Below are 25,455 nucleotides of genomic sequence, written 5' to 3'. Positions count from 1 at the left end.
TTATCACAAGCTATAAAGAACTTGCGGGAAAATAGAATGCTCACTTCCTACCTGCAAGTCTTCCTCCTGATTCATGTTTGTGCTTTAGATTGAGTCTAGATGGTGCGTGCTGGGATAATGGAGCCCAATACTACCCTTAAGCTCATATCCACACACAGGTAGTTGAAACAACAGTTTGAAGTTTTTGTGCAAGATGTGGTTTTAAAGCGTGAAGTAGTCCACAAACAGCTTATGAACACAACTTGTATTTGGAACGGAAGAACACAAGAACAGGAATGGGTCATTCAGCTTGTTAAGCCTGTCCCACCATTCAATATGAACATGGCTGACCAAACACTTTAACACCTTTTACCTATTACATCTCCATAATTATGCACACTACTGACAATCATAAATTTAACAGTCTTTAATCAAATATATTTCAAAGACTGATCTGCATTACCCTCTGTGTTAATGAATTCCAAAGGTTCACAACCCTGTGTGTCATCTCAGACCTAAGAGGCTGAGGTTGGATGTTTACATTGTGTCCTCCAGTTCAAGTCTTCCAGACCAGTGGAAACATCTTACCTGCATCTACCCAATCCATCTCTCTAAGTATTTTGTAGATTTCAATAAGATAACCTCTCATTCTTCAAAACTTTAAAAAATATCAGCCCAGTTCACCCAAATTTCTCTTCACAGCACAGTACCACCATTCCAAGAACACCTTTCAAAAAGGAAGTGGAAGAATACTTGAGTAGAAGTAATGGACAAAGGTCCCTCCCCTAGAGAACAATGAAACTGGACAATATGGGGCATTTTGGCCTTCTCTCTGTTTGTACTATGAAGAAGAGTATGAGGCTTAAATGCAGGTCAACACTTCCAGTCACTGTATTAAGGTGGGGCCTATCATCTGTACCTGCATTACCTCCTTGATGGGCAAGGCGCCTTTCCAAAATCAATCCACAAGCAGCCCTTTTCAACTGCAGCTGGCGGGTGGCTCCCTCTGCCTGTAACAAAGAGGGCGGAAACGGCACCTTCAAATTGTCACATGCCGCGTTGCCAGAACCGCCCTTTGTTTTGATTTAACCGTCACCGCCCTCACTTCCCACGCGACAGACTTGCCTTTTGAAAAGATGGCGGAAGCGCGTTGGTCGGGTTTAGGTATCCAGGATGTGCCTTTTCACCGACTCCGCTACCTGCTGCCATCCCCGACCGCGTGGGGACGGTTAGTTTTCAAATTGAACAGGAGTCCAGCAGCGGCACGCGCGAGGCCTCGGTTAACGGCCTTGGGTTCATAGGCAAGGCTTCTCAGAGAGAGAGAGAGACTAGGGCTGAAGGTAATCTCTCACCCTCTCCAAATAAATAGACAATACCATTTTTAAGGAGAGAAGTGATTTATGAGTTATAAGTTTTTTTTAATTCCGTTTGTGGGATGTGGTGGGTGGTGCAGCATTCATTGCCCCCATCCCTAGTTGCCCTTGAGAAGGTGGTGGTGAGCTGCCTTCTTGAACCACTGCAGTCCACCTGCTGTGCGTTGGGAATTCCAGGATTTTCACCCAGTGACAGTGGAGGAACGGTGATATATTTCTAAGTCAGGGTGATGAGCGGCTTGCAGGGGAACTTGAAGTTGGTGGTGTTCCCATACATCTGCCCCACTTGTCCTTCTAGGTGGAAGTGGTCATGAATTTGGAAAGTGCTGCCTGAGGATCTTTGGTGAATTTCTGCAGTGCATTGTGTACATCGTGTGCACTGCAGCGACTGAGTGTCAGTGGTGGAGGGAGTGGATGCTTGTGGATGTAGTGCCAGTCAAGTGGGTTACTTTTTCCTGGATGGTGTCAAGCTTCTTGGATGACAACAACACTCAAGTGGGGAGTATGCCTTTGTGCCCTGTAGATGGTGGACAGGCTTTGAGGAGTCAGGAGGTGAGTTACTCCCTGCAGTATTCTTAGTTGTTGACCTGCTCTTGTAGCCACTGTGTTTACGTGATGAGTCTAGGTGAGTTTCTGGTCAATGATAACACCCAGAATGTTGATAGTAGGGGATTCAATGAAGGTAAAACCATTGAATGTCAAGGGATGGTGGTTAGATATCACTTTTCAGAGATTGTCATAGCCTGGCATTTGTGTGGCAGGAATGTTACTTGCTGGTGGGCAGCCCAAACCTGGATATTGCCCCAATCTTAAAATCCATAGATCCATAGAATCCCTATTGTGTGGAAACAGGCCCTTTAGCCCAACAAGTCCACACTGACCCTCAGACCCATGTCCTGTAATCCACCTAATACACACATCCCTGAACACAAAGGGCAATTTAGCATGGCCAGTCCACCCAGCTTACACATCTTTGGACTGTGGGAGGAAACCGGAGCAAACCCGCATAGACACGGGAAGAATGTGCAACCTCCACACAGCGTGTCGCCGGAGGGCAGAATCAAACCCGGGTCCCTGGCGCAGTGAGGCAGCAGTCCTAACCACTGAGCCACATGCCACTCAAAGCTAGTGCCCCACGTGTTGCGTTTGAATCAAGAGACAATCCAAATATCGCCCCTTGACATTCATTTTCACTCACTCGTCCACTATCAATATCCTGGGAGTTATCATTGATCAGAAACTCAACTAGACTCACCATAAATGAGGGGTACAAGAACCGATCAGAGTCTACCAATACTGCGGGGAGTAACTTACTGACTCCCCAAAGCCTGTACACCATCTACAAGGCACAAGTCAGGAGTGTGATGAAATAAGTACAACAGTATAAAATAGAAATAACAGGTCCCAGGTAAGATTAAGATTATTTTACCTTGTCACCAACCTATTCATATGCGAAATAGATCTCCAAATAATGAAGTAATGACTTATCAAGGAGAGAATTAGATGAATAGCTGATTAGAAATTGATTTATGAGCTACAAGTACAGCAAATAATAATTACATTCTGGGCTCAACATGAGGAATCCTGAGCTATTGACATTTTACAGACACTCTATCTAGCATGAGTAACATAAACTGTGGTTACACAGACTTTCTGGAGACTTGCCTTAATTTACATGGTTGAAAGGAGATTAAGCAGATGGATTAAACTGTAGAAGTAATCGAATCAGTTTTTTTTCTCTCATCCCATGTTTTCTTTGCCATGTCAGTGTTTGATGATAATCCTGTCTCAATGATTTTTACAGTGATCAGGAATCAGCAAAGTATGGTTTTCTCATTTTGATAACTTTGGGTTGGTCAGAGACTGGGAGTTTGTTATGTTTGTTTCTTTTTAAAAGATATAAAACACTTCGAGGGAGAAATAAAACCTATTAATTCAGGAAAGAATTAGAAAGTAGCAATGCTCCAGTTCGCAGCAGGCCAAAGCAGCATCAGAGGAGCAGGAAAGCTGACGTTTCGGGCCGACAACCTTCTTCAGAAATGGGGGAGGGGAAGTGGGTTCTGAAATAAATTGTAGAATGGGGCTCTTTGACAGAGTATGCAGTAGGACCAACCAGATATAAGCACCTTCTCCTTCCTTAATACTCCCCTATACTGATAGGCCTCCAATTAAGATCTGCTTGGAACCTGTAATGTCCCTAACTTTTTCCAGTTCTGATAAACATTATCATCCTGAAGTTTTCACTGTTTTTCTACAGATGCTGCCAGACCTGCTGATATTTTCTAACATAGACATGGACATAGAACATTACAGCACAGTACAGGCCCTTCGGCCCTCGATGTTGTGCCGACCTGTCATACCGATCTCAAGCCCATCTAACCTACACTATTCCATGTACATCCATATGCTTGTCCAATGATGACTTAAATGTACCTAAAGTTGGCAAATCTACTACCATGTCTGTTTATATTTCAGATTTCCAGTATGTGCAGAATTTTGCTTTTGTATTTCATGTGACTTGCTTATTGAGTCATCGAGTCAGGAGAGGCAATGGTCTAGTGATATTTTCACTGGATTGTTAATCCAGAGACATGGATAACATTCTGGGGACCCAGGTTCAAATTCCACCGTGGCAGATGGTGGAATTTGAATTCAGTAAAATATCTGGAAGTAAGAATCTAATGATGACCATAAATCCATTGCCGATTGCCATCTAGTTCACTAATATTTTTCCGGGAACGGAATTGCCATCCTTACCTGGTCTGGCCTACATGTGACTCCAGACCCACAGCAATGTGATTGACTCTGAACTGCCCTCTGGGCAATTAGGGATGGGCAATAAATGCTGCCTAGTTAGTGACACCCTCATCCCATTAAATAATAGAGTCATACAGAATGGAAACAGACCCTTCAGCCCAACTTGTCCATGCCAATCAGATTTCATAAACTAAGCTAGCCCCATTAGCCTGCATTTGACCCATCTCCCTTGAAACCTTTCCTATCCATGTACCTGTCCAAATGTCTTTTAAATGTTCTAATTATACTAGCCTCTACCACATCCTCTGGCAGCTTGTTCCATATATGCATAACTCTGTGTGAAAATGTTACCCCTCAGGTCCCTTTTAAATCTTTCCCCTCTCACCTTAAACCCATGCCCTCAAGTTTTAGACTCCCCTACTCTGGGGAAAAGATCTTGGCTATTCACCTTATCAATGCCCCTCATGATTTTATAACCCCAAATAAGGTCACCCCTTCAGCCTCCTATGCTCCAAGGAAGAAAGTCCCAGCCTATCCAGCCTTTTGTTACAACTGAAACCTCTTAGTCTCAATAACATTCTTGTAAATCTATGTATAAAACAACATTTAATTGATTTCTCATTTCTATTCTGTGTATGCCTTTGTAATACATGTTATCTATTGGGAATTCCTTATTTATTTGATTTGTATATTTAAATTTTTTTCTTATAAATTCAAGCAACTCTACATTTTTCACATCGAGTTCATCATAAGCCATTCGATGAATGCGAGCTTTTTATGCAACAGTTAGGGAGACTTGAGAGTTAAATCCCCAGTTTACCTGCAAGTCAGAGTCTGTATTAACATTGTTACAGGTTTATGTGCATGATTTTCATTCCCAATGTTAGCAAGGACCATTTCAAAGCTAAATGCTAACACAAGCATTAACAAAACATGGAACAACAGGTTAGTTGGGATATGCACAAGGTCTATATATACTGCTGACAGAGTAGTGTATAGTCCTCTGTATATAGAGAGTTAGTTGTCGACTTTTTCTGAAGATCAATGGGCATGCAGTCTTCATGTTAAGTCATTTAGTCAGGTAAGATTTTGAAGCCAGATCAAACATTTCAATGAATTTGTGAAAAGAATTTCATCAGGCCTTTATTGAGTTGGAGTGACATAATGCGTTTTCTGTTTTCTGTTGAACTTTACTGCGTCCAGTTCTGGGCGCCCTATTATAGGAAAGATGTGGATGCTTTGGAGAGGGTTCAGAGGAGGTTTACCAGGATGCTGCCTGGACTGGAGGGCTTATCTTATGAAGAGAGGTTGACTGAGCTTGGTCTCTTTTCATTGGAGAAAAGGAGGAGGAGAGGGGACCTAATTGAGGTATACAAGATAATGAGAGGTACAGATAGAGTTGATAGCCAGAGACTATTTCCCAGGGCAGAAATGGCTAGCACGAGGGGTCATAGTTTTAAGCTGGTTGGTGGAAAGTATAGAGGGGATGTCAGAGGCAGGTTCTTTACGCGGAGAGTTGTGAGAGCATGGAATGCGTTGCCAGCAGCAGTTGTGGAAGCAAGGTCATTGGGGTCATTTAAGAGACTGCTGGACATGTATATGGTCACAGAAATTTGAGGGTGCATACATGAGGATCAATGGTTGGCACAACATTGTGGGCTGAAGGGCCTGTTCTGTGCTGTACTGTTCTATGTTCTATGTTTATATTGAGGTCTCCATGTACTGTATACATTTTTTGACCTTGTGAATTGTATTTAATTTCAGCCTGCCTGGTAAAAGGACTAAAATAAGATAACCATAATTTCCTGTTTACCCAGCACTGTAAAAAAAATCAATGAAGTATGATGATCATTTGTAGTACATATTTCATTTCATCAATTCCTAACAATCTATTAATCAAATTATCTCCTTGATAATGCCATTATCTCATTATTTGGAAGGCTATGCCACATATGAATGGTCTGGTGATGGGTAAAATATTCCAAATCTTGCCAGGGACTTGTGCTTTATACTCATCCTTTAGATTTGTACATAGAATCTGAACTGGGTGGCACGGTGGCACAGTGATTGCTACTTCACAATGCCAGGGGCCGAGGTTCAATTCCAGCCTTAGGTGACTCTGTGTGGAGTTTGTACATTCTCCCTGTGTCTGCATGGGTTTTGTCCCTCAATCCCTCAATGTGCTAATTAGGTGGATTGCCCGTGCTAAATGAGGCGGATATAGGGATAGGGTAGGGTGCTCTTCGGAGGGTCAGTGCAGACTCAGTGAGGCAAATGGCCCCATTCTGCACTGTAGGGATTCTTTGATTCTAAATAACCAGCTTGTGATTGCATTCTAAGACCAAGGTGCGCATTCTCTCAACTTTCTTTTCACCAATGAAAAAACGTTTACATTTTTAAATTCTCGCTTCTTAAAATTCTATTTCCTACATTCCTGTAATTCTGTAGAATTATTGTTGCTCAATTCTAGACTTCCAACATGGCAATGTCCTTTTAAAAATAGTACAGTCAGCAGGGCACGAGTTTAGATTATGACTGCAGCAATTAAACAAACAAGGTCAGAACAGCACAACTGAACTCAATTCTTAAAACACTCATCCTAGCTTTCAAATTCCTACCTGGCCTACTTCATCCTCATTCTGTAATCGCTTCACATCCCATAAACTTGTCTGATCAAATGTCTTCACATGAAGACAGCATGCCCATTGACCTTCAGAAAAAGTTGACAACTAACTCGATATAGAGAGGACTATGTACTTTGCCAACAGTTTATATAGACCTTGTGCATATCCTAACTAACCTGTTGTTCCATGATTTGTTAATGAATGTGTCAGTATTTGTCTTTGAAATGATCTTGCTAACATTGGAAATGAAAGTTATGCAACAGTGTGAATTATGGGATATCTGTGTTTTGCAAACCCAGGCTTCGTGAGTATCCCTGATGTTACGCATCTCACTGCTGGTGATGCTTAGCTGTCAATTTTGCTCCATTTAACTTCTCTGCCTCACTTCTCTTTCCATTATTAATACAGTGCTAGAGATGTACAGAACGGAATGGTTCAACTTGACCATGCCAAGCAAATATCCTAAGCAAATCTAGTCCCATTTGCTAGCATTTGGTCCACATCTCTCTTAACCCTTCCTATTCATGTACCCATCCAGATGCCTTTTAACTGTTGTAACTGTGCCAGCCTCCACCCTTTCTCTGGCAGCTCACTCCATACATGCACCACCCTCCATTTAAAAAAACAAGGAGACTTTTAAATCTTTCCCCTCTCACCTTACACTTATGCCCTTTAGCTTTGGACTTGCCCCACTCTGGGGAAAAGACCTTGTCCATTTAACCATTCCATGCCCTTCATGATTTTATAAACCTCTTATAACGTCACCCCTCGGCAGGGAAAATAGCCCCAGCCTCTTTGGTCTCTCTCTATAGCTCAAACTGTCCAACCTTGGCAATGTACTTGTAAATTTTTTCCGCACCTTTTCAAGTTTCACGATTTCCTTCCTATAGCAGGAAGACCAGAATTGAATGCGGTATTCCAGAAGTGGCCTAACCAATGTCCTGTACAACCACAACCTCCTAACTCCTATATTCAATGCACTGACCCATAAAGGCAGGCATACCAAACACCACCTTCACTATCCTATCTATCTGCAACTCCACTTTCAAGGAATTGTGAACCTGCACTCCAAGGTCTGTTTGTTCAGCCACCCTCCCCAGGGCCTTACCATTAAAAGTATAATAAGTCCTACCCTGATAACAAAGTGTGAAGCTGGATGAACACAGCAGGCCATGCAGCATCTTAGGAGCACAAAAGCTGACATTTCGGACCTAGACCCTTCATCAGAAAAGGGGGATGGGGAGAGAATTCTGAAATAAATAGGGCAAGAGGGGGTGGTGGACCGAAGATGGATAGAGGAGAAGATAGGTGGAGAGGAAGGTGTAGGTGGGGAGATAGGTCAGTCCGGGCAGGATGGACAGGTGAAGGGGGCGGTATGAGTTTAGTAAGTAGGAAATGGAGGTGCGGCTTGAGGTGGGAGGAGGGGATAGGTGAGAGGAAGAACACGTTAGGGAGGCTAGGATGATCTGGACTGGTTTTGAGATGCAGTGGGGGTAGAGGAGATTTTGAAGCTGGTGAAATCCAGATTGATACCATTGGGCTGCAGGGTTCCCAAGTGGAATATGAGTTGTTGTTCCTGCAATCTACAGGTGGCATCATTATGCCACTGAAGGAGGCCCAGGATGGACATGTCGTCTAAGGAATGGGAGGGGGAGTTGAAATGGCTCGTGACTGGGAGGTGCAGTTGTTTATTGCGAACCGAGCGTAGTTGAAATGGTTCGCGACTGGGAGTTGCAGTTGTTTATTCCAAATTGAAATGGTTCACGCCTGGGAGCAGAAACAGCAACTCATATTCCGCTTGGGACCCGTAGGTTGCAGGAACAGCAACTCACGTTCTGCTTGGGAACCCTGCAGCCCAATGGTATCGATGTGGATTTCACCAGCTTCAAAATCTCCCCTCCCCCCACTGCATCCTAAAACCAGCCCAGCTCATCCCCACCTCCCTAACCTGTTCTTCCTCTCATCTATCCTCTACTCCCATATCAAGCCGCACCTCCATTACCTACCTACTAACCTCATCCCAACCCTCTTGACCTGTCCGTCCTCCCCGGACTGACCTATCCCCTCCCTACCTCGCCACCTACACTCTCCTCTCTACCTATCTTCTCTTCTACCCATGTTCAGTCTGCCTCCGCCTCTCTCCCTATTTATTTCAGAATTCTCTCCCCGTCCCCTTTTTCTGATGAAGGGTGTAGGCCCGAAACGTCAGCTTTTGTGCTCCTAAGATGCTGCTAGGCCTGCTGTGTTCATCCAGCCTCACACTTTGTTATAGAACATAGAACAGTACAGCACAGAACAGGCCCTTCAGCCCACGATGTTGTGCCGACCATTGATCCTCATGTATGCACCCTCAAATTTCTGTGCCCGTATGCATGTCCAGCAGTCTCTTAAATGTCCCCAATGACCTTGCTTCCACAACTGCTGCTGGCAAAGCATTCCATGCTCTCTCAACTCTGTGTAAAGAACCTGCCTCTGACATCCCCTCTATACTTTCCTCCAACCAGCTTAAAACTATGACCCCTCGTGTTAGCCTTTTCTGCCCTGGGAAATAGTCTCTGGCTATCAACTCTATCTATGCCTCTCATTATCTTGTATACCTCAATTAGGTCCCCTCTCCTCCTCCTTTTCTCCAATGAAAAGAGTCCGAGCTCAGTCAACCTCTCTTCATAAGATAAGCCCTCCAGTCCAGTCAGCATCCTGGTAAACCTCCCCTGAACCCTCTCCAAAGCATCCACATCTCCCCTATAATAGGGCGACCAGAACTGGACGCAGTATTCCAAGTGCGGTCTAACCAAAGTTTTATAGAGCTGCAACAAGATCTCACGACTCTTAAACTCAATCCCCCTGTTAATGAAAGCCAAAACACCATATGCTTTCTTAACAACCCTGTCCACTTGGGTGGCCATTTTAAGGGATCTATATATCTGCACACCAAGATCCCTCTGTTCCTCCACACTGCCAAGAATCCTATCCTTAATCCTGTACTCAGCTTTCAAATTCGCCCTTCCAAAATGCATCACCTCGCATGTATCCAGGTTGAACTCCATCTGCTACCTCTCAGCCCATCTCTGCATCCTGTCAATGTCTCGCTGCAGCCTACAACAGCCCTTTATACTGTCAACGACACCTCCAATCTTCGTGTTGTCTGCAAACTTGCTGACCCATCCTTCAATCCCCTCATCCAAGTCATTAATAAAAATTACAAACAGTAGAGGCCCAAGGACAGAGCCCTGTGGAACACCACTCACCACTGACTTTCAGGCGGAATATTTTCCTTCTATTACCATTCGCTGTCTTCTGTTGGCCAGCCAATTCTGTATCCAGACAGCTAAGTTCCCCTGTATCCCATTCCTCCTGACCTGAATGAGCCTACCATGGGGAACCTTATCAGATGCCTTGCTGAAGTCCATATACACCACATCCACAGCTTGACCCTCATCAACTTTTCTAGTCACATCCTCGAAGAACTCAATAAGGTTTGTGAGGCATGACCTGCCCCTCTCAAAGCCATGTTGACTGCATTTAATCAAGCCATGCTCTTCCAGATGGTCATAAATCCTATCCCTCAGAATCCTTTCTATCACCTTGCAGACGACAGACGTGAGACTTACTGGTCTGTAATTGCTGGGGATTTCCCTATTTCCTTTCTTGAAGAGAGGAATTACATTTGCCTCTCTCCAGTCCTCAGGTATGATTCCAGGGAGAGCGAGGATGCAAAGATCTTTGCAAGTGGCAAAGCAATTGCATTTCTCGTTTCCCAAAGCAGCCGAGGACAAATCTGGTCTGGGCCTGGCGACTTGTCAATCTTAATGTTTGACAAGATTTTCAACACATCAGCTTCCTCTATCTCTATCCATTCCAGCATGCACACCTGCTCTTCAAAGGTTTCATTCACTACAAAGTTTGTTTCTTTCGTAAAGACAGAAGCAAAAAACTCATTTAGGGCTTCCCCTACCTCCTCAGATTCCACACAAGTTCCCTATGCTATCCCTGATCGGCCCTACTCTTTCTTTAACCATTCTCTTATTCCTCACATAAGTGTAAAATGCCTTTGTGTTCTCCCTAATCCGTTCTGCCAAGCCTTTCTCGTGCCCCCCCCCGGCTCTCCTCAGACCATTTTTGAGCTCTTTCCTCGCCTGCCTGTAATCCTCTAGAGTTGAGCTTGACCCTAGCTTCCTCCACCTTATGTAAGCTACCTTCTTCCTTTTGACGAGAAGCTCCACCGCTCTCGTCATCCAAGGTTCCTTGATCTTACCTCTTCTTGCCTGTCTCAGAGGGACATATTTAATCATCACTCGCAACAACTGTTCCTAGAACAGTCTCCACAGTTATCTCGGATTCTCCAGCGTCTGCAGTTCCCATTATCTCTGATCACGAATGAAATATCTTGAGCTGTTTTGTCTATTAAAGATACTACGTAAACACAGATTGCGGTAATGAAATGTTTGATGGCATAGATTTATATAACTAGCAGCATCTTTTTGTTCCTTTAGGTATGTTTTCAGTGGTTGAGCTGAAATATTTTGGAGACCAGAGAGCTACGTTTAAAATCTTAAAACCATGGTGGGATGTTTTCACAGATTATTTAACTATTCTGATGCTTATGGTAGCAGTTTTTGGAGGGACATTGCAGGTAACATATTGTTTGCATTAGCACATATGTATATACTGGTAGTATTTGCCTTAAACAAGGGGGAAAAAAAACATGCCTATCAAAAATAAATAGTTTATCTACATCTGCTGTAACAATGCTTAATTTAAATAAAATTTTAACTAAGCTATAATGGGCATTCATTTTAATGCATATTGTTTGGGAGCTTGACCTTGTTTATATTGACATTTTTTTAAAATGTGGGTTTAAGTGCCTGACAGTTACAAACAAAATTAATTATATCTGAGTTCATGAGGCATTATAAAACAAGATACTGAAATTAAGGATTCAATTCCAACCCTATACAATTTAAAAATGTTTTTATCTACATATATCTCAATAAAATGTAAAATCTGTCAACATTAGTAAAAGTAACACAGTTGTTACATTTATTTACAGACTACTTCAGTTATTGCATTTGAGGATAGTGTTATCACACAATTCCCACAATGATACAGCATAAAGAGCAATAGATACTGGGAGCAGTTGGATAGATTTTGATTGCTACCATGTGTACTGTATCCTAATCATAATACCATTAGTTGTATAGAGTTTAATGCATGCACAGCATCACTGTCCCTTTCTCAGAAATCAAGAAAGGGGCTAGATATTCTGAAATTTGGACTATCTGATGCTAAAATTGAGGCTAAATCCACCAATATGTTCAGAACTGTTTTTATGATGTAAGAAAGTGGGGTCTCAAGTGACAGAAGAAGGCATGGGGTAAAGTACAAAGTTGCAAAGGAGATGATCTCAAAAGGAGATGCCACCACAAGTCCCACCTTAACAAATGAAGCTAGAAAATCTGTTGTAAAATGGATTGCTGGCCTTGTAGACTGGAGAGTGAATCATCAAATTAGATTGTCGTTATCACTTCAGTTTTAAGGGGCTTGGAGAACAGTACTATAGTATGTTAAAGGAGAATGATCAAATATTTTTGCTACATGTCATTATTTCATACATTCCCAAAACCCAGCTTCCCGAGCAAAATGTTTTGAACTGGTATGAAGGTGAACATTGTGCCAAGTAATCAATCTTCAAAAAAAAATTCTCTGATAAATATACCCTAAGATTTGGTCATTTTAAGAATCCCTGTATATAGAGGTGATAAGCTTAAGGAGCGATTACCTATAATTTGAAAAGGCTCATGCACATGTGCAGGTGCAAATCATGACCTCTGTTGACTGTGATAGACTGCAAAATCAACTGTGTTTCCTGAGCCAGTAACACTGCTTTCTGATCAGGGCAATCACCTTTTCAGTAGCCTGGTGCCCTGGTTGATTGAGTTGCCACCAACATTTGACACTTGAGGCTGTCAGGAAGGATGAGTTGCTTCACTTCTCTCTCCCCGTCATGAACCAGTTGGTAGCGGACTTGTCCTTCTCCCCTCTTCCAGAACCTCAGCAGTTTTAATACCTGAGATAACAAGGTACAGAGCTGGATGAACTCAGTATTCCAAGCAGCATCAGAGGACCAGGAAAGCTGATGCTTCGGGTCTGGACCCTTTTTTTTTTCTGAAGAAGGGTCCAGACCCAAAACGTCAGCTTTCGTGCTCCTCTGATGCTGCTTGGCCTGCTGTGTTCATCCAGCTCTACATCTTGTTATCTCAGATTCTCCAGCATCGGCAGTTCCTACTATCTCTGAATCAGTTTTAATACTTGCTTGGACTTCCTCAACACCGGTTCAGTAGTGCTGAATTTTAGTATTCCAGTAATGGTGTTGTCTGCCTATGTTGCAACAATCAGCCAAAGGTGTCTGTGATAACCCCACAAGGCCCATGGAGAATCACTAATTAACCTCTCTGTGAAGGTTGTTGAGGATGAGTGCCCTTGGATAACAGACAATGACCTTTTATAAACCAGATCCAGACTTGGGCCTGCAGAACTGCCTGTCCTAGGCTGAGACTAGCCCAGAGGAGTGGCTGTATTTTAATGTTCAATAATAAATTATGTTCTTTCCCAGCCAGGCTTCCTGAGTTAGTACACTATTGGAGATTTGTTTTTTGAGATGAAATCTCCTTGTCTCAACTCTGTTTGGATCCTGTTCAAAAGTGAATCGGTGACGCTCTGTTGAATCTTTGTCTATGATACATGGACTAATCAGGGTTGGAATGCTGCCTTTGATTTGGAGCATGAGATTGGCATGAGACACAGCCTGTCCTTCTTTGATCATCCTATGACTAAGGGCATCATCATTACTTTTGTCTGTCCTGTGGTGAACCTGGAACTGAATTGAGCATGTTTGTTGGCCCATTGAGTCTCTGTTAATTCCAGCTTGGTGTACCTTTCAGAAAGTCTCTGAATTTCTGGGAGATAATCGATGTTAAATCTTGCAATTTGTGTTTCATACTGCAATGATTCTCCATATTCTTATTTAGCTTGGGCCCCTGAATGGCATACCAGTATGAACCTTTTTCTGCCATTCAACATGAGATAGCACAGCTCCTTGGCCAAGAAAATTGGCATTGGTTTGCAATAAAGGAGATGGATATCTGGTAGCTAAGGACGGGTGGTGAGACAATTTCAACTTAAGGTTCGAAAAGAAGTCTTCACATACTGGGATCCAACTCCCAACATGAGCCTTCATGAACACTGGTTATGAAACGGGCAAAGATAAGAGCCTGGAGTTAATCTACTCGTCTGTTTTTCTTTTTGTTTTTCTCTGCTTTTTTAAAATATAAACTATAGTTATTATTCAAGATTCATCTGACCTTTTTAACGGCTTTGGCAGAAAGCTTCTCCCAGCCCAGTGTTATGGGCCAGACTGAACCTACTCAAAAGACATTAAAAAGATAGCCTAGTCCCTTACGTTTTCTTATTTTAAAGGTATGTGTAAGGCATTTGTTCCAGATGCCATTTGACTTTAAACAAAACACAGTTTATTTTTACATTACTGTTAAAATGCACACAAAATAAAAGAAAGGAATTGGCTTGACTATAACAGTTGAAATGATGAACAAAATAAAAGATGTCTTAACTACTACTAATTGACAGTTCCAATATATATCCCATAAACACAGTGTTTGGTGAAGGCAAATTCAATAAAATAGATAGTCTCACATTCAATTCTAGCAGCAAGAAGAGAACCCAGCTTTTAGCTGTAACAGAGAGAGGAATAAAAGTTCCCATATTCAGCTTCAAGACCTCAGCAACTGTTCTGTAGGAGCTTGACCCCATCCATAAGAGGTGGTGGCCTCATGGTATTATTGCTGGACTGTTAATCCAGACACACAGATAACATTCTGGGCACTTGGTTTGAATCCCACCACAGCAGATGATGGCATAATTTGAACTCAGTAAATATCTGGAATTAAGAATCTAATGATGACCATAAAGCCATTGTTCGTTATCGGGAAAAACCCATTTGGTTCACTAATGTCCTTGAGGGAAGGAAACTACCATCCTCACCTGGTCTGGCCTACATGTGATTCCAGACCCACAGCAATTTTGGTTGACTCCGAACTGCCCTCTGGGCAATTAGGGGTGAGCCATAAATACTGCTGTGTCAGTGACATCCTCATCCCATGAATGAATAAAGACATTTAGGCTGCTTCTAGTTTTCCAACTTTTTAAGAACAAACAGGGCTTCACAAGCTGTTTACTGTATTGGCTTTGCACAGACCACTTAACACCTCGGTCCCAACCTTTTTTCATTTAAAAAAAAAGTGGACAAATACATCTTCTAAAGCCCATAGTGTCATCACGGTGACTGCTAGCAGCCTGACATAGTGGTCTTGGCCCGGCCCAGCATTGTCCTAGTGTGCTGGTCTTTCTTCCCTGCACAGGTCTTCTTCGGCACCAACTTCTATATTTTCCAGCTGCCTGACAGGCCTTCGTCCAGGAGGGGTGGCCTGTCATTGTGGTCTTCTTTGGCAGAGTCTTCTGGCCCAGTATTCCAGTAGCCCAGCATGGAGGTTTTGTCCTGGCATGGCTTGTTCTGGTTGCATCTCCTGGATATGCCATCATTCCTTCACTGGCTTTCCACAAGCTCAGAAGCCATTAACTGTGATGAACTTTTTCTTAAGTTATACATAATTGTACTGTTTTTTTATTATGTCACTAATATATGTCCCATGGTAGGGTTACTTATAAAACTTTTCACTTTTTTTCATGTAAAAATATGTGAAAGTAAATTTTGATTCTATTATATTCTTATCCCTGCTACGTGAGCAGTTCTAGGGTCCCGATAGCTGATACATCTTGAGTGCACATCGCAAGGTTAAAGAGATTGGGAATGGTCGAGAAACCTTGTAACGTCCTGTTTACAGCAATCACGACACATACTTCCCATGGACACCTGGATTATACAATCATAGAATTGTTGGAGTGCAGAAGGAGATCATCAGCCCATTGTGTTTGTGCCACTTTCTTGACTTAGTGCAAAACACCTGGCTTTTCTCCATACCCTCAACTTTGTTTCAATTTAAATAATCAAGCAATACACTCTTGAATGCCTGAGTTGAACCTGCTTATTATACTTCCAGACAACACATTCCAAACCCAGACCATTTGCTTTGTATGAAAACATTTTTCCCACTTCAAATTTGCACCTTCTGGATCTCTCTTAACATATTCAACCTCAATATCACAGATTGTCTGGACTTCCTTATATCCCCTGGGGTATTGATTGGATCATGAGCTAACTGAACCCTAAAGAATGAAAAATGAGATTGAGAACAGGTATGGAGAGTTTGGTGTTGCCATGGTAGTGGATGTCTCATCCCCATGAAACATAGACCTGAATGACTAAAGGGATATAAATGAGCTCACAGCCCTCAGCAAGATGCTCACAGAAAAAGCTGCTTATTAATGGTTGACTTCTTTGATCCTGTGTCAATTCGGCACACTACTTCTACCTTACCAAATTTCATATTCACTATAGGGCAAATATTTACTCCTGTACATAAGACTGAATCTTGCCCTGAAGGAGCCTTGTCCACATTTCCACCTGGCTCTCGGAAGGCTAGGGATAATGGGAACTGCAGATGCTGGAGAATCCGAGATAACAAAGTGCGGAGCTGGATGAACACACCAGGCCAAGCAGCATCTTAGGAGCACAAAAGCTGACGTTTCGGGTCTAGACCGAAACATCAGCTTTTTGTGCTCCTAAGATGCTGCTCGGCCTGCTGTGTCCATCCAGCTCCACACTTTGTTATCTCAGGGAAGGCCAACTAGTTTTATGTCTGTTTAGAAGGGAAGACTTTTGAACTGATGCCATCGGTAGCTGTGATTGCTGAGGGAAGTTTTGTTCAAAATTCCCAGCCCTATCACAATTCACACACCTCTTTGGACCAAGGACTAGTTCTGCCCTTGCTACTCTATAATCTGTTCTGCCTGTCACTTTAGCCAAAGTTTTACATCCCAGTCCATGCTGAAAATCATCTCCTTGATGGGAGCTTATTTTCTGGTTTTCTAAGTCCAGTTTTTTTCCTGTGATCCAAATGTTGTGATCCTCTTCCCAACATTCCCTGACGGGCTTTCCTGTGCAGATGCTCCATCACAAACATGCCTATTCACTTATGTTAAGGTCCCTGGACACCATACCAGCATTGTATCCTCAATCCAAACTTCAAGGGTGGATCATCAGGTTTTTCTGATCTCCCCTCAAATCAGCCCAGCTTCCTACTTGTCATCAAGTGAAAATATACAAAGAGATATACCGCTTCCTTCCTCTGTAGCATCGATGAATGTATGCAGAAGCCTCTGCCTGGATTTGTCTAAAGGGCCAATTTCCTCAGCCAATGCTTCAGTCTCCAATGATACTAAAGCACCTTCAGCCCCCCTCATGAACATTGCCAGTTTCAACTTTTGCATCATCTACTCCTTGTCAGCAAGGCACTTTTCAACCTATCTGCCATGACTTAATTCCTGTGCTGTAGAATACGGCCAGCTGCATCAGAAATTAGCATGAGAGTTTGAATACATAGCCAACCCAAAGATCATGAAGCAAGGATTCTTTAGTCCACTGGCATCAGATCGTCACAAAAATGAAGGGAAATTAATGTTCAGAAAGGAAGACACTATTTACATGGAATTAAGCATGTGGTTTATATCTGTTTGATCTTTTTCTCCATAAGACCTCCTCCCTCCAAAGACACATTTCCTCCAGAGAGACTCTGTTGGACTGCTCCAGCTGAACTGCTGAGTGCCCTCTGTCATCATTGCCACATGCTCCTGGAGGCCCCAACACAACAGTTTTGATTTCCTTGCCCTACACCTTCCCTGTCCATCATTACTTCCTGCCCTAGGTTCCATTACTCATAGTCACTCACTAAAACAGAGATGTTGGAGAAGCTATTGTCCTTATCCACATTTAAAAAATAGTGAAGCACTATCTGGTTCAGTATTTTTTATTTGTGAGATTTATCCTCTGAATTTTTATGTACTATACACTGGGTCAACAGAACTGTTCCTAAAACTCTTATAATGCTTCTGGGATAACAAAATGTGTAGCTGGATGAACACAGCAGGCCAAGCAGCATCTCAGGAGCACAAAAGCTGACATTTCGGGCCTAGACCCTTCATCAGAGCATTTTGTGCTCCTGAGATGCTGCTTGGCCTGCTGTGTTCATCCAGCTGCACACTTTGTTATCTTGGATTCTCCAGCATCTGCAGTTCCCATTATCTGTAATGCTTCTTTTTTTTTCTCCTACGTGGACAGTGAGAGTCTTTCTCTTAGGATGGTGACGTTGGCTTGTACGAGGGGGCATAGCTGCAAATTGAGGGGTGATAGATTTAAGACAGATGTCAGAGGCAGGTTCTTTATTCAGAGATAGACCCTTCGGGTCTAGGCCCGAAACGTCAGCTTTTGTGCTCCTGAGATGCTGCTTGGCCTGCTGTGTTCATCCAGCCTCACATTTTATTATCTTGGAATCTCCAGCATCTGCAGTTCCCATTATCTCTGATACTTCTTTATTCAGAGAGATTGGTAAGGGTGTGGAATGCCCTGCCTGCCAATGTAGTTAACTCAGCCACATTAGGGGCATTTAAACAGTCCTTGGATAAGCATATGGATGATGATCGGATATTGTAGGGGGATGGGCTTAGATTAGTTCACAGGTCGGCACAACATCGAGGGCCGAAGGGCCTGTTCTGCACTGTATTGTTCTATGTTCTATGGCATAATGACTACACTTCAGAAATACTTAATTTGCAGTCAAGTGCTTTGGAATGTTTTAAAGTGACAAATAGTGCTATATAGGAGCAAGAAAGTGTCTTCATTCTTTTTATCAGTTAGATAAATTAGAACAAGAGAGTCAGAAATGATATTTTTGCTCCATCCTTTAGTAGAAAAGCCACACTGAATTTTGAATCATGGTCGAGATTAGAACTTGCTGTGAAGGGTAATGCTGCCCCCTAGTGCCTTATGGGATACTACTTACAGGGTTCAGCTTTGTTATGAACACTTAAGTCATCTTACAAAACTGAATCATGTTGCCTAAAATGATTAAGTAATAAGTTGAAAAGAGATAGGCAATGAATATATGTATTGCAAGGGAATGTTAAGCGATGATGCAATAATGATAATATAACAAACTATTAAAATTAATAGATGCAAGGCAAATTTTAAATGCTTTTAATGTTCTTTTTTAAAAAAAACTAATGAAAAACTGACCATACCAATGTCACTAGTAGATGGAAATTTGTTGATTTTTAAAGTCATTTTCAGATATTTAAAGTTAGGTCACTTATGAGTAGTGGGATAAACAGTGATTAAAATGCTGGATTTTGTGATAATCCTGTTTTTAGCTGTTTTGATAAGACTTCAAGTTATTATTCAATTGTATCACAAACTATTTCAATGTGATTTTTATTTTAAAATGATATGTTCTAAGACATTGACTGACTGCAAGCATTTAAGGCAAGTTTGGGGATAAATTTGAGGGATAAAAACAAGCAGGCAGATTATTATCTGAATGGTGGTAGATTGGGAAGGAAGACCAGCAAGGAGACATGGTTGTCTTTGTGCACCAGTTGCTGAAAATAAGCATGCAGGTGCAGCAGGCAGTAAAGAAGACAAATGGTATATTGGCCTTCATGCAGAGGGAATTTGAGTACAGGAGCAGGGATGTCTTGCTGCAACTGTACTGGGTATTGGAGTGCCAAACCCAGAGTATTGTGTGCAGTTTTGTTTTCCTTATGTGGGAAAAGATTTTCTGGCTATTAATAAAAGGTAAAGTCATCAGACCCCTACCTGGATCATAGAGCTGCTGTCATTAAAGACCAATGACTAGTAGGGTTCAATCTGAGGGTCACCATACCACAGGTGAGGGGAAGGTTGAGAATGACTGGACTTCATGATAACCTAAGTCAGTGCAGAAATTGAACCCACATTGTTTGTGGTACTCTGTGTTGCAAACCAGTCATCCAGCCAACTGACCTGCCAATGCCCTGTCTGGCAATAGGAGGGTGTGCAAAGAAGGTATACCTGACCATTCTGGGATGGTAGAACTGACATTCAGAGTGACTGAATTGGTTAGGACTATATTCCTTAGAGTTTAGAAGAGTATGGGGAATCTGATAGAAATCAATAACATTCTAACAGGATCAGAGTGGGTTGGTGCAGGAAGATGTTGTCGATGACTTGATGACTGTGACCGCAAGTCACAGTAAGGATAACGGGTAGGCCTTTTGGGAACAGAGATGAGGAAGAATTGCTTCACCCAGACAATCACGAGCTTGAGGAATTATCTGACAAAACATTGAAGACTTTCAAGAAAGATGTAGATGTAGTTCTTGGGACTAAAGGGACCAAAGGATATGGGAAGAAAGTGGGAACAAGTTACTGAGTTGGATGATCAGCCATAATCAAACTGAATGGTGGAGCAAGGTTGATTGACTGAACGTAAAAACATTTCTCAAAATCAGCACAATTTTGAGTGCAATTTGCAGCTGAATTGGCTTCTTGGTCTGCAATCATCAGTGGTTGTAATGTCACTTCTTTAAATATTTATTCTTTTAAATATAAAACTGACATCAAGGTGAACACATACAGTTTATTTTTAAGACAAGTCATGGCTGTGCTACATACAATTTAAAGGTTCCTCTTTGTTCTTGCTATAAGTGCAAAAAGAAATGCAGATGCATATACACAACTTTGTCAGAATTGCAGTACTTTAAAGATACCACAGTGTTAAGGCATAGAAAAATAGAATCAATGAGTATTTACAGAACAGTGAAAGACCATAAAGATGTTAAGGTCTGTGTTGGTTTCACTTAGTGCTGCTCCACTTCCTTTCTCATATAATGCAAATGTTTCCTCTTCAGATAATGATCCAAATCTCTTTTCAAAGCCACAACTGAATCTTCCTCTAACACAATCGCAGGCATTATATTTGAGATCCTAATTATGTGCTGCAAAACAAGATTTTTCCTAAATGTTGCCATTGTTTCTTTTTTACCTTAAATTGGTGTCATCTGGTTCTTGATCCTTTCACTGTTGGAATCAATTTCTCCCTGTCCAGTCAGTCCAGACGTCTCATGATTTTGAATACCTGTGTCAAATCTTTGCATAACCTTCTGTTCCCCATGGAGAAGAACAGTACCAGCTTGTCCAATCTATCTGTGTAATTGAAGTGTCTCATTCTCATGACTCTTTATTGTAACCTCTCTAGTGTCTTCACAGTTCTTCCTAAAATATTGTGCCCAGAACCGGATCCAATACCCCAGTTGAAGCTGCACTGGTGTTTTACGTAAGTTTATCAGAACTTATTTGATTTTGTACTCTATACACCAACTAACAAAGGCGAGGATCTCAAATACTTGTTTGACCTCTCATTCAACTTGCACTGCCACCTTCAATGACTTGTACATCTTTATCACCAGATCATCTGTTCCTGCACCCCCTTTAGAACTGTACCCTTTATTTCCCCCTTCATCTCATCAAAAAAATCATTCCACCCTTCTATGAATTAAATTTCATCTACCACTTATTTACTTATCCATTCCACCAAACTGTCTATGCTTGTAAGAAGTTTAACACAATCCTCCTTAAAGTTCACAATACTTCCAAGTTCTTATCATCCAACGATATTGACATTGTACCCTTTACACAAAAGCCTATGTCATTAACAGCAGGGGTCCCCATACCCACTCTTGGGAAACCCCACTTCCTTCCACTCCAAAAATTCTACAGTTCATCATTATCCTGTTTCCAGTCATTTAGCTAATTTTGCATCCATATTACTGTTTCTTTTATTGCACTTTCTTGATAAGTCTTTGTTGAATAGCTCTTTATCAAATATTCTTAAAGCAATCATAGATATCTCCAACATCTAATGACAATTCTATGTAGCTATTTGGATTATGGCAAATTAATTGTTTCAAAAATGTACTTTATTGTATTTAAACAGATATCAACAGACAAGATAATATGTGTCCCTGTGCCAAAAGGTTTCTCAATGACCACCATGCAATGGAACAAAAGTGCTCTTAAAGATCGCAAACTAAATAGTTTTGATTCTGGATTTAAGACTGATTTGGACCGTGAGCAATACAACTTGATGGATCAATACTGTTATGACCATGCAATTCAATGGTATTCAAAATATTTCCCATACATAGCTATCATTCACACACTTATATTTTTGATCAGCAGTAACTTTTGGTTCAAATTTCCAGGAACAAGTTCCAAAATTGAGCATTTTATATCAATTCTTGGAAAATGTTTAGATTCTCAATGGACTACTAAGGCACTTTCAGAAACTGTTTATGAGGATTCAGATCTACAGATTCCACAAAGAACAGTTTTATCAACAGAACCATCTGTATCTTGCTCTTTAAACTTAGAGCAGTCGTCTGATACCGCCCTTTTGCTGGGACAAAAAGAATCCAGTAGTGACAGACTGTGTGACAATGATGCACAAGCATCATTGTGCAAACCTCCTTCGAAGACTTTCAAAACTGTTGGAGGTGGTGTTTATGGTCATGCTGCAGTGAAAATCTTAGATAAAAAGGAGGGTGAACAAGCAAAGGCATTGTTTGAAAAAGTCAAAAAGTTTCGTCTGCACACAGAAGAAGGTCATATTCTCTATATGATGTACATAAGGCAAACTATTTTACGTACAGTTCAGACAATTCTTGTTCTTGCTTATTTTGTAACTCGGATTCCTCAGATGAAACACATTGTGCATTGTGTAGATAAAATTCATATCACAGGCTTTACAGAATTTTTCTGCATCCATGGTCTTTGGAGGATATTCAGGATGTTGTCTATTGTGTATGTAGTTGTCATATTCATTTATTGTATAACCTGTATCTACACATTGTATTGGATCTTCTATTTTAAACTTAAGGAATACTCATTTGCATATGTCAGGGAAGAAACTGGGATTGATGACATACCTGATGTGAAGAATGATTTTGCATTTTTACTGCATCTGATTGACCAATATGATAAACTGTATGCTAGGAAATTTGCTGTATTTCTTTCTGACGTTAGTGAAAACAAACTCCGTCAACTGAACCTCAACTATGAATGGACACACGAGAAGCTTCAGCAACGTATTGTTACTAATGAAGATAACAAAACTGAATTACATCTGTTTATGCTGCCTGGTATTCCTAATAATGTTTATGATATTTATAACCTGCAAGTACTAAAATTGGAATTTATTAAGGATGTTTCTATTAGTGCAGCCATTTCACAGCAAACGTCACTCCAAGAACTATGGGTATACAACTGTATAATAAAAGTAGAAAATCGAGCACTTGCATTTTTAAAAGACACGATAACAATTTTACGAGTTCGATTTGCAAATGCTTATGAAATACCACAGTGGATGTACTGTCTAAAAAATCTTCGTGTACTTTATCTGGAAGGAAACTTATTAATTGACAACAAAACTTCGATTGTCCTCCAATCATTATGTGACTTAGAACGTCTTAGGTCTTTGCACTTGAAGTCCAATGTCACCAAAGTACCTGCTGCAGTTATTGATGTTGCCCATCACCTTCAACACCTCACAATTCACAATCAGGGCAAAAAACTCACCACTCTTAACGGCCTCAGGAAGATGCTGTGTCTGTCTGTTCTAAAGCTGTATAACTGTGATCTAGAGAGGATCCCGAGTGCTATATTTAGCTTGAGTAATCTTCAGGAATTGGACCTTAAAGACAACAACTTGAGGACATTAGAAGAACTGGCTAGTTTCCAGCATCTTCGCAAACTCTCCACACTCAAACTTCATCACAACAAAATTACACAAATTCCTCCATACATTGCCAAGGCTAGTTCACTGGAAATGCTTTCTTTAACTAAAAATAATGTTGCTTTTCTTCCCTTCAATCTTTTCAAGCTTACTGGATTACGACATCTTGAAGTTAGTCATAATAGTATTACAAGTATTCCTACTGAAATAGAACAGCTGGAGGATCTTCATTATTTTGACATTGAAAGTAACAAAATATCTGAGCTACCTTTGGAACTGTTTTATTGTATAAAACTTAGGGTGTTGATACTTTCATACAATCTTTTGACTTCCATTCCACCCAAGGTGAAAAATTTGATACAACTGAGACAATTGGATCTGAAAGGGAACAAATTGCAATATTTGCCACCTGAGCTAGTGAAGTGTCAGTGTTTGAAGAGGAGTCAGTTGAATGTAGAAGAAGATATTTTCAACACACTGCCATATGACATTAGAGAAGAGTTTCTAAACAGGGAATCTAGGTGAACAGCATGTAAACTTCAATATTTTAATTAAATGAAAAGTTTCTCTCAGATTTTTATGCACGTCAGATGTATAACTGTTTGAATAGATCTTTGTGTTTTATTCAGCCAGATCCTTTGCTTAAAATAGTTTGATATTTCAAGATACTTGCATCCCAAAAAAATGTATATGCCAGCTGTAGCAGAAGAGTTAAGGGGGAAAATAAAGAACAAGGGGAGAGAAGTATGATGCTCAACTGGCTTAAGATCCTGCCAAAGAAAGACCAGATAGAACTTGACAACTTCTCAGAGGTTGAGAAGAAGAAGAAAGGGAGGGGTTTGTAAATGAAAATGAGAAATACAGTGTTTTAGTAAGCATAGGACTAATGAAAATTGAGAAATAAATTCTGTGGTTTGAAGGAAGTCTTATGTAAGTCACAGTTTTTGGACCAGTGCCATTTCTGGACGCTGCAATGCTGATGAGAAGGTTGTTGTAGAATGCAACAAATGACAAATCTGTGAATGGGGGGTTCAACAGTATTCAACAGAGACATGTCACATTGTTTAGGTAGTGATAGACTTAGTGAATTTTCAGGATTTTAAAGAGAAAAAAAATGAGTTGAACTAATTGATAGCTGTCTAAAAAGCTGCTGAAGCATAATCAGACACATTGTGATTTTGTCCATTATTTTGTTAATTTTGTCAACATTATGTTAGAGAACTTTGTCTATGACTTACCATGTCAGCAAACTATGGAGCGAGAGGTTGCCAGGATTTGGGTCTGGTAGGGACCAGAGCATCAAGATCTGGATTTCATGCAAGAGGTGAGTTTGCTAAGGATGATGGAATTTGTAATATAGATTCAAAATGTTTAGCTCAAGACTGGTGTATGTGGATGTGTGGAGATATTAGAATCAATCATAGAATCGCTACAGTGCAGGAGCAGGCTATTCAGTCCATACCAATCCACCCAGACTCTTCTCTGTAACCTTGCATTTTCCATAGCTAACCTAGACACCATGGGACCATTTAGCTTGCCCAATCCACCTAACCTGCATATCTTTGGACCGTGGGGCACCCACAGGAAACCCATGCAGACACAGGGAAAACATGCAAACTGCACACAGACTGTTGCCTAAGAGTAGAATTGAACCTTGTTCTCTGGGTGTGAGGCAGCAGTGCTAACCTTTGTGCCACTGAAACAGCTGAAGCAGCCAGAAAGATGTTCAACATAAGAAAAGCCATCAAGCAGTTTGCATAGTAGGGTGGGGTATAGACAAGATGGATAGCAAGAAGCTTTCTCCCAGAGTGGGGGTCTCAAATACTAGGGATCACGAGTTCAAAGGGAGAGGAGGAATGTTTATGGGAGATATGTGTGGAAAGTTCTTTACGCAGAGGGTGGCGGGTGCCTGGAATGTATTGC

At 41.3% G+C, this 25,455-nt stretch overlaps 2 protein-coding genes across 2 annotated transcripts in view; both read left to right on the top strand.

Moving 5' to 3' along the window:
- LOC125456253 (volume-regulated anion channel subunit LRRC8C) overlaps positions 1-25,455 on the top strand; it is a 254,835-nt gene that overhangs the window by 222,726 nt on the left and 6,654 nt on the right. The window lies entirely within an intron of this gene.
- On the top strand, positions 1,115-24,057 carry LOC125456353 (volume-regulated anion channel subunit LRRC8C-like). The gene is made up of 3 exons (XM_059648099.1): positions 1,115-1,319; positions 11,227-11,366; positions 21,736-24,057. Exons 2-3 carry the CDS (start codon positions 11,229-11,231, stop codon positions 24,055-24,057), a joined length of 2,460 nt encoding a protein of 819 aa, XP_059504082.1. The 5' UTR covers positions 1,115-1,319; positions 11,227-11,228.

The sequence above is a fragment of the Stegostoma tigrinum genome, chromosome 8 (genome assembly GCF_030684315.1).
Source record: "Stegostoma tigrinum isolate sSteTig4 chromosome 8, sSteTig4.hap1, whole genome shotgun sequence".
Taxonomy (NCBI): domain Eukaryota; kingdom Metazoa; phylum Chordata; class Chondrichthyes; order Orectolobiformes; family Stegostomatidae; genus Stegostoma; species Stegostoma tigrinum.
The sequence above is the reverse complement of the archived record's forward strand: the minus strand, read 5'-3'. Positions and strand labels throughout refer to the sequence as shown.